General features: G+C 35.8%; 1 protein-coding gene across 1 annotated transcript in view; it reads right to left on the bottom strand.

Moving 5' to 3' along the window:
• Window positions 1-10,539, bottom strand: part of DOCK4 (dedicator of cytokinesis 4) — a 149,224-nt gene that overhangs the window by 46,745 nt on the left and 91,940 nt on the right. Inside the window, 2 exon segments of the mRNA XM_017733117.1 lie at window positions 768-843; window positions 8,145-8,239. Of these exon segments, the coding sequence (XP_017588606.1) occupies window positions 768-843; window positions 8,145-8,239 (171 nt within the window).

The raw sequence follows: 10,539 nt of genomic DNA, 5'->3' as shown, positions 1-10,539 counted from the left end.
TCAGTTGAGAAGATAAATCTCCATTCCTGCCCATCTATCTAACAGAAGTCTGAATTTTCAGAGAAGCATCCACAACCCTGCTGGAAGTCAACAGGAGCTCACTGTCTTCTCTAGGAAGGAAATTCTGCACTTTTCATGATGCAGTAGTTGGACTAACATCTCTTGGTTGGGCAGAATATTCATTCAGGTTTGTTTCCATGGAAATGTGTCTTTTCAGACACATTCCTAGATGTTCTAATCCTAAAAGCATAATCTGTAATTCACAGTTTATCATAAATGCAGTATCTCACTATATGAGGTACCCACTAACAACTTTAACTACATTCACCATGAAGTGTCATAATTTTATAATTTTAATTATGCAGCATGTTAATTGGTCTTGAGAGAAATTACAAAAATATAAACCTGCATTTTATATAAATTTGCATTGATTAAAAACATGAAATACTTTTTTCTTTCTGTGATAACAAAAAAATAATAGCTGAATAATTTCATTAGCTTTTCTGATCCAAAAAATTGCTATGCAAAAATCCTAAATAAGTAGTCTAACAAAGAGGCTCAAATAACAAAATGAAAAAAAAGATGAAATTAAAAAAACCTCACAGCAGTCATTTTTAGGATAGTTCTGCATTTAAGAAAAAACATCTCTGAGTGTTTGAAATTACTGATTTAGTACATGTTCTAGCTGTTTAGATGCTGGAACTAAGTTTAAGAACCACCAAGACACAGGATGATGTAGCAGCTATTGCATCTATAATTTACTCTACCTTGTAATCAAAGTTTTCATTTAAGAAGTTTTTACGAAGGGCATCCGAAAGGTACAAGACTGTAGTAATGATCACACTGGGAAGAAAAGAATGAAAAAGACAGGAGTTCTCATTAAGTGGAAATTCATATTTAAGAATCAAAGCCAGAGAATTTTCCAGTGAAGAAACAGATGTAGCATGTCTAGTGGCACTAAATACTACATTTTCAACAAATCATATAAATGCCTGACTTACCTGCACCTATTGACAGAAAACATGCACATTGAGATAAATAAGGTGTGCTGTAAGAATGTGCACTGAAAACAGAGATTCTATATAGAAGAATATAATTGGTCAAGACCAATCATAAACTTTGTTCTGCAAATAATTATGACATCAGATTTATTACACACCTTGTCTTAATAGCATTAATACACACAGTTGTACAATTCGTTTTCAGCTTTCTTGGTACTGAAAGTATGTGCATATAGATTGCAAATATAAAATATCTAGTAAATACCAATATTCAACATTGACACCTCTATGGACAAAAAGTCTTTTTAACGACAACAGATAAATGCAGAACTGCATGAGCTCTGAGAGAAGGATCTGCTTCTAAAGATCCTTATGCTGTATGTTGTAAATACTCATATATTACCCTACATTTACAGCTGCCTGAATTGTAATAATCTATCTTAAATAAATATATATGACCAAGATCCTTTCACAGTAGTTGTCACCAAAGGTCAATGATGGCTTTGTTTATTGCAGCAACCAACTTCGGTAATCAACAGAAATAGAATATTCTTTGAGATTATTTAAATACACTAATTTCAATGATTCAAACCTTACACTAACCTCTGCAGCACTCTTGTCTGCCAACATATTTAGTCAAACTAAAAATCCATATAAAGCATTAAATTCTTTTTGAAAATGGTCAGAAGTGAATACTTACGGAGAAAAAAAAAGATAAACACAGAATGATCTTTTTGCTGTTATGTATTTTACAACAATCAACTGTTTAAAGATCTTCTGAGAAAAAGGTTATATCTACACATTTCATTTAATTACCATCTGTCTATTATTAATACATTTAGTTCTTCTTTGAACATAGTTCTTGACCTGCATGCTGTTACATTGCTAAAATTTGTTTCCCTTTCTATACATTGGACTTCATTTTTTTTACTATTTTTTGCAATGCATTCACGACAAAAAAAATGGTCAAGTATAATAACAGCAATATATATACTTCAAGGTTATAATATTTTTCATTTGTATAACACTGGAGAATTAAATGTTAGCCAACCCACCTAGGAGATAAACTATATTTTTCTTCTGCCACTTTTGACAGTTTTCACATTTATAAAAAAAAAATGGCTATGTATAATTTAACATAATAGTAGTTCAAATGTTTGCTTCCATCCTTCTACTTTTAAAATTACTGTCCCTGCCAAACTTTACCTTCTTGTTTGATGTGCCTGAACACCTGCAACAGCCATTTGAGACTGTTTTTAGAACAGTGCTTGAGTCTCATGTTTCATTTATTCCTATTCCATTGTTCAAGTGTCCTTTTCATACATATTATTTTCTCAACAATTACTCTGTAACTTTTCTATCCAAGTAGTGTTCCATGCTTGGCACTCATCTCGAAGTTAATCCCACTTTTTCACCAATGGAGAGTTACAGCCTGTGTACAGCACTCACTTTGCAGCATGGAACACAAAGTGAAACGTTAGCAAAATGCAGTACAAGCAAAGTTAATAATCGAGGCATGGATAAGAACAGAGCCCCTTCATTCTTGTTGTTGCGCATGATTTAATTTAAAGCCCATATGCTTCACAAAATGGAAACAGTTTGTATATTTCAGGAAGACATTCTGATAGAATAAGTCAGTTCATCAGAATTATTGCTTTGTAAAATTTCCACGTAAGTCCAAAGTAATAAATCCCTGAAAAACTTTACTCAAGAGAAAATTCCACAAGATCTGTAACCATACTGCCAAGTTTACATTACATAGTTCTATTTATGTCTGGGACAATTCCTTTCTTGCTACATTCCTTCCATGGCAGGTGAAACTGAACAGAAAGATCTGCTTCAATTCTTATGAGGAGGTATATAAAGTAGACATCTTAAATGCAATTTTTAGAATATTTTTTGAAGATTTTTCCTGACATAACAGAATAATTGCAATGCAAGTATTTCTTCCTATAAGAAATTTAGCTCAGGTTTTATTTATTTGGCAAGCAAAAGATATGATATGGATTAGTTGATAAAATGTGGGTCTCTAACATGAGATCTATGTTGTAGATAAAGAAACCTCAAACCACCAGATGCAACACATAAGGTTGAAGACATTGTTTTTGACCCACAATCTGTTATTCTGAATCTAAAATCAGGTAGAACAGAAAACAAGCTAAGGTTGGGGATGCTTATATATAAAAAAAGAAAAAATGCACAAAACAGAGGCAGCAGCCAGAAGACAGCTGCCTGATCTGGTACAGTACTCACATTCCAAGTTGATTCCCAGCCAGCAATTTCCAAACAACAACAACAACAACATTCATCTGAAATCCATCTGAGTATCAAACTATAAACTGAGTTTGTGACAACACTTGCTTTTCTTTCTCTTACCACCTGCCACATATTTGTTCAGAATGCTGGTTTTACAGGACAAAAACATCTGCTTGTAGCTACTAAGTTATGCTGGACCCATACAAAGGATGCTAGCCCAATGTCTGGTAAGGCCATTGTTGTTGGGAGTGGCTTTTCCATCAAATTTTCAGAGCAAACCTTTCTGCAATAAGCTATTTGAAAAATCCAGAAGTTCAACAACTGTTTACTGCCTGGGCTGTGCTCTGGCAGCTTGGCTTTTGCCTGGGCAGCCAGTGGTAGAAAATGAAAGCTTTCCTTTTCCATGCTTATATAGGATGAATGTATAACAATAGCTTCTCATTCCATCCTTTGCTATTTCAGAGCGAAATATTCCCAAACACAGAGGTATTTGAACAAAAATGTCTTTCACAGTTCACAAATAAATGAAATAAACCTTGAATCGCGTATATGTTATGCTTCTACTGTTATGTTTATGAGCTTATTTACTCACGCGTGCCTATGTGTATCTATGCTTTTTGTGAAGGACTGAATGCCAGGTTCAGTTGCTAGCAACATTCTGTATTACATAAAAGCAAAAATGTTGTTAGCAACACTATGTATTACATAAAAGCAAGAATTTTTGTTCATTGTAGGAGTCTCAGACTCCTACACCATGGGAGCTAACAGGATTCTTCAGAGCAGTCATAATGATGACCCTAATGCTGATTTGATGTCTTCCCTTACTGTGTATTCCATTTGAGTTACTTTTATAGTAATAATAATAGTAATAATAATAATAATGTATTTCAGCCATTACTGAATTTGATAACCAAAAGGATTGTCAACTTAAAGCCCTTATGCCCAACTGTCAGTAGATATGTTTGAAATTTCAGTGTAAGCAACATATTATGTAAACCTTATGTAAACAGATCAATTATTTTACTATAAATAATACTATTCATACACCTATTTTGTGTGCTTCTAATATTCAAATTGAGGATTGTATGACCTAGCATCTCTACCATTAAGCAAAATGCTGAAAGGATTTGCACAGTTAATTACACAGAGATCTTGAAAATTAAAGCTTTTTGCATACCAAGAGCAGCAGAAAATTAGTTCTTTGTTCAATAATACATAAACATAAGCATAGTATGTTATGAATATCAAACATTTGCTCAGCAAGTAATTGAAACTCCTTTGCTCTCTAAGTCCCTCCTCAACTGTTAATAACATGAAGTTCAGCTGAGTCTATTAACTGCTCTCAAAAGATGCCAGGCAATTAAAGTATTAGACAAGTCATTCTTTTCCTAACCTTAAGGTAACTGAAGCCAGTGACCATTACACAGTGATTTCCAGTTGAGACTGTCAAGGTCTTCTCCAGAAGCTTCAGTTTTAGTAAGTCATATTTTGCTATAAAATTTAGTATTTCTCTCTGGCACTAGGCAACTGATTCAGACATCTTCCTATATTATGTGGTGCTCCTCTGCAGTTACAAATAGAAGCTAGATATTACCTAGTTGATGTAGAAAGAAAGTCTCCTCCCAGAATGAAAGAAATTAAAATAATATTTTCCATAGTATACATAAAGCCATATTTGTAACTCAGTAGTAACATCCATGTTAGAAATATTAAATGACCGTTAGTAATTATTTTGCTTTCCTGCATACATGCTGATTAGCTCATGACAGATGTTACATGGTTATGAAGCTTTAGTTTTTTGTCTCATTGCTCAACCCTTAGAAGCTAAGGATGTTTTTGCATGTTCTCCTCCCATTACAGAATACAATTCAAAAAATCTATTTCTCTGCTTTAGTCCTAAGTTTGCCTTTTTAAATGATACTTTATTTCTCAAATTTTAGAAGTCAATTGGCACTTAATGCTAGCCGTTAATACTTTCACACGTTGGGCATATGAACATTCAGAACTATAGATCCTACATGTGTCATCATGAAACATCTTAGTTTCTGGATAGTTAGAGATTTCCCTTCTTGAGCTCATAGTATCTTCAGTTTTGGTGGGTTTTTTTAATTTCCCAGACAGAATCCAAGTATCAGATGCTACATAATTACTGAAAACACTGCAACTAGAAAGAAAAAAAAAAAACCACAATGAGGCAGGGGGCAGCGATATTTTTATATGTAAATGTTGTATATTGTAAGAATTATGGCATTCAAGACTTAGAAATATTTCAGGTAATTGTAGTTCTGCATACATAAGTAAGAGGAAAAATGTATTTTCTCCCAGGAAAAGCTTATTACTTGATTATATCCTTGCTAAGACTTATTTCTTCCCTAAGCTCAGACAGGCTAAATCTCTCTTCCTGTAATTACCAGACAGTTTGAATTTTTATATCACTCTAGGGACAGGGAGAGAAAACCAGTGCTGCTGTTGATTGACTGCAGTGATGGGTGAAGCTCCCATGACACACACACCACCTTCAGGTGAGCTGCAGTCTCTCGAGTAAAAGGCCAGACAGGTGAGAGGGCAGCCGTCGGACACAGGAAATATGGCACTTGTTTTATTCCTGGGAAGCAGAAGTTAGAAATGACCCAGACTGTTATTGGATCACTTAATTCTGCTCTTAAAAAGATGGACTAGACTTTCTGGCTCTTTCTTTTAGACATGAATAGAGCAGAGCGCTCAAGAAGTTTTGCCTTCAGTTCTGAAGAGTCTCAGATCCCTGGAAGTGCTCTGGCTGATCAACTGAAGCTCAGGAAGAACAGCTTACTTCTATCTGTGGGGCAGGCAGTGCCCTAATTTCACATCCTGCCTCTAGGCTCTTTCCTTTGCATTTCAAGATTTTGGGCTGGAACAATTCTAGCAAAGCTAAAACTCTGATTGTGCTTTTGAACACCTTGAGGAAGCTAAAGGAAGGCAGCCACTGCCATTGCAGTGAGGGACATGAGGCAAAGGAAGAAGCTCCCATTCAGAAGCAGCTCTGGAAAAACTATTTCTCTGCAGCTGAGGAGAGAACAGAAGTGGATTTTCCTTTCTGCTGCCTCAAAAAGGAACAGAATAGGAATGTAGGAATAATGAGGCTTCAGCTTTCACCACACATTTAAGCACACCTGGTCAACCCCCTATTTCATAGCAAACTAGCACTTCCTCCACATTGGAACAAATTCCTAGCCAAGCAATTATTGAAAGCTGAATTGGTAAAGATGTGCTTACAATCCCACTTGCTGGCAGAAGTGCTTATGCAATTGTGTGCTATCAGGATCAGTTAGGTGGTCTGACGAGCTCCTCGTGGCCAGTTCCCACCAGCAGTTATTGTCAGCTTCCGCCTAACTTCTTTGCCTGACAGAACTGGGCATAGACTCACCTCCTAGATGATCAGAAACAAATGACGTGGATTAATAAAGGGAGATGTGTGATGGTTACTAAAATACTGGTGAAGAAAAGTGCTCCTTTTGCAGAACTTCGTATCATCTGAACATCACCAGCCATGTAACACATGCCAAGGTCGCTCCTAAACCTCAGTTCTGTACGTGTCAGCTGTTGCAAAGCCATCTGCCAAGCCAGCTGTTACTGGAATATATAACAATTTCTTAGACTATCTATTTTGTCTAAAAGTTCTTATGTCTTTTTCCCTCTTTCTTGTGTTTCAGTTTATTTCTTAAGCATGATTACCAGATACAGGCTGGTATCAGCCATACCTTATTTAATATCATAACAGAAACAAATGATCCTATCCATTCTTTAATTAGTAACTTTTTTTTCTGGAATTCAAACTTGGCAAGATTAGCAACACTGAGGTAATAAAAATTAAGAAAAATGTTAATTTTTTCAAGTCATGACAAAGCTTGAGCAAATACTATTATGCTTGCATATCCACACACACACAACAAATACAGATCATACACACAAGTGTTGTCAATTTTAATTGTACCAATAATATTGCTACTAGCACAATTGCTACAGCACCACAAATTTAAATTCTCCTTGAAGCCAGCAGGCACAATGCAGACTAAAACTGAATTTTAATCAGGCATTGCAATACGTATCATGAAATTTTAAGCCGATCCTACATTCTGGATTCCTAGGTCTGCCCAACACAATGCCCCTGCTCTGCTTTTGTGTAACTGTGCTGATCGTTCAGCTGCTTTATCTGACCTAAAGCCAAGACTACAAAAGGGATAGGTGGTGATAAATGTGGTGAAATAAAACTTAATAGTTTCAGACCTGTCATAATTACTTCTTAGAAATGCTGGGAACCTGTTTCTTTAAAAATAAGGCCTGAGCAGAGAAAGAATGGCTGATGGGCAGGTTTCATCTGAAAATCTCACTAAGCACTGCTTAGAGCCTTACATGACTGCTGCCTGTGCTGTGCCTCATTTCCTGATTTGTGATTTTTAATTTGTGATTTTTCTGACCAACACTAAATGAACAAACATGTAAAAACATCGTTAACAATATTACAGCTGATAATTTCTTCTGGAGAGCAAACAGATCTTTACCAACTCGGAATTTCAAGGAACAGATTTGAAAAGAAGTTCCTGGAAGACCTGTCATTTGTTACTTGGAAAACAAAGCCGTTGATGCTTGGCAGCTTTATTCTGTAAAAGTGTTTCTGAGTTTCCAGTTATATGTGCTTACTAAAATTCAAAACAGAAAGAGGTATAGATTATATTAAAAATTTGTAGTATAAAAGAAGTCCAGAAATTTGAAATCTGAAATTAAAAAAAGAACTGCAGCCAGCATTATAAAAAATATATTGAATTTTTATTATATACATCATATAAATTTATTTTTATTGTGCTCTGTGCATACTACCCGTACTTTTTAATAACATTAAAAATACCTTACTTGTTTGCAACCAAACGCATCACTGTCCAGTCTTTTGGAAACATCTCTGGTCGTATTAGTATCCGAAATACTGTGAAAATCTGCAGCAGGAAATCCTTTGGAAAGAAAAGAAGTAGTCATATGTCATTGCTGCTTTAAAAAGAGCAGTGAGCTTTAAAAATGTTTTAATCAGAGAGAAGAAAATCATTATAGAAATAACAGAACTGCACTTATTTTCACCATAGATACACCTCTGAATGCTTTTTTTTATTACTTCCCAAGAATTTTCAAATAGTCATTTAATCCTTTCTTCTTAAAATGACTAAAATAATATAATGTGCCATTTGAATGACAGCAATGCATAAAAGAAATGTCAAAGATGCATTTGGTTTCCACCCATACACTTCCACAAATGCAACGTCGAGAACAATTTGCAAATCAAAAAAGCACTTTACAAACACCAGAGAGTTCAGAATATCTCCTTAATCATGCCAGGCTTTCATCACTTTCGAGATTTATTCTAAAAGTGGCATTATTTGGTGGGATAGAGAGAGAATGTAAGGACAATTTTATCACTGAGTTGAGAGAGACCAGTGACTCCAATAGAGATGCCCAGGCCCCATAACTGGTAGTGCAACTGGCTGGGTGTGTGCAGGTCACTTAACCATTCTGCCTCGTTTGCTCGATCTAGAAAAGCAGTCAACACCTGTGAGCTACCTTGAATGTAGAAAGCACTGCCTGAAAGCTTTTAGCATTACCATCTCCTATGTCATTTAACTCCCTAATAAATAAGTAATCTATTCCTCTCACCACGTTTTTTTTTCAGTTTTCCTTTTCACAAATAAAACTAACAAGGGACCATCTTGATTATGCATAGTACTGCCAGTATTCTTTTAGTATGAAAATTGAGCTTTTGACAACATGAAGAGCATGAAGCAAGTGATATAAACACATCTAACAGAATCAGTGCAGTACCTGACCTTGAAATGTTTGGTATTCATTCTGCCCACATCACTTGTAGAGAGTTACCCCAAAACACGGATGAGATGAAGATACAAATAATTCTGAACACCAAAATATATTCTCAAGTGCATTTATCAAAGTATAGATGACAGGCATTGCACAACAGATGTCTTTCATCAGAGAATCACTGTAAAGGGGGACGAATACAGGCATTGGATAAGGCAGATGAGATCCCCACACCCACCCACCAGGGAAGATTACATAAAAGAGACAACCTGTTTTCTGAGCAAGATGCCAAAAAATTATCTGTATTAAAGAGTATAAACAGTACTCATTGCAGATAACATACTGTTTGAATGCATGTGACCAGCTTTACAAGATAAACAAGTACCTGTCTCTATGAGAAACACATTTATTCCAGGCCATTTTTCTATAGCTTTGCACCTTGTACTTAAGTGCCTTTTTATTTTGTAGAGGTTACCTCCCTTCCCTGCAGTAATCCCACAGCTCTGTGCCATAATCCCAACAATCTTGCAGTGCCTTGAATGTTGCTGCATATCACCTCACAACAACATCCCAAATTCCTCCATATCCCCTTTTTAGCCTGTCTCTTGTCCAGACACAATAACTGTTGCTGCCATTAGGGATTTAACCAGCAGATTGCTGAGCTGAAGAGGCCAAAAGGCTGTTATTGGGAAACCACAAAACCATGCGGTTTGAAGATTTAAAACCCAAGGGCTGTGTAAGGTATAAACTTAGTGCCTTTGAGATAGCTTCTTCAAAAGTCATGAATAACAGTCAGAAAGGAAGATCATATGTACTTCATTTCTTTGGGTAATTTCAGGCTAGAATCCAAATACATCTTTTATTCCAAGCAAACTTTAAAAAAAAGGAAATGTAGACACTGCCATTAAATTTTGAATCATTAATACCAGGATAATTATTTCTAATTTTCACAGAAAAAATAGAAAATCGTGTCATCAATATAGTGATATTAGATGCAAAACATAGATTTAGTAACAGACTTTAACATTTAAAAAACATTTTAGCCGGCAGTATAAGTGAACTAACATTTGGTTGGTTAAGTACAGATAGAATTAATGTCTCATATGTCTTCTATCTTAAGAGACAAAAAGGAAGTAATTTTGTCCTTTCACATACTCTAAATACCATCTCTTAATATTCCTACCTAGTGTGCATAAGGTCTAGTACTATCTGTAAGATAATACTAGATAGTACTATAAGGTTTAGTACTAATTTCACACCACTTAACTTCACACCTGAAGGAAGAGGTGCCATCCAGAGGGACCTGGACAAGCTCAAGAAGTGGCCTGGTGGGAATGTCATGGGTTCCAACAGGACCAAGTGCAAGGTGCTGCAGCTGGGTCAGGGCAACCCCCTGTAACAATACAGGCTGGGGGATGAACAGAACCAGAGCGGCCCCGCCAAGAAG

This window comes from Corvus brachyrhynchos, unplaced genomic scaffold (genome assembly GCF_000691975.1).
Source record: "Corvus brachyrhynchos isolate BGI_N302 unplaced genomic scaffold, ASM69197v1 scaffold32, whole genome shotgun sequence".
Classification (NCBI taxonomy): domain Eukaryota; kingdom Metazoa; phylum Chordata; class Aves; order Passeriformes; family Corvidae; genus Corvus; species Corvus brachyrhynchos.
Note: the sequence above shows the minus strand (reverse complement) of the source record. Positions and strands in the feature narration are given on the sequence as shown.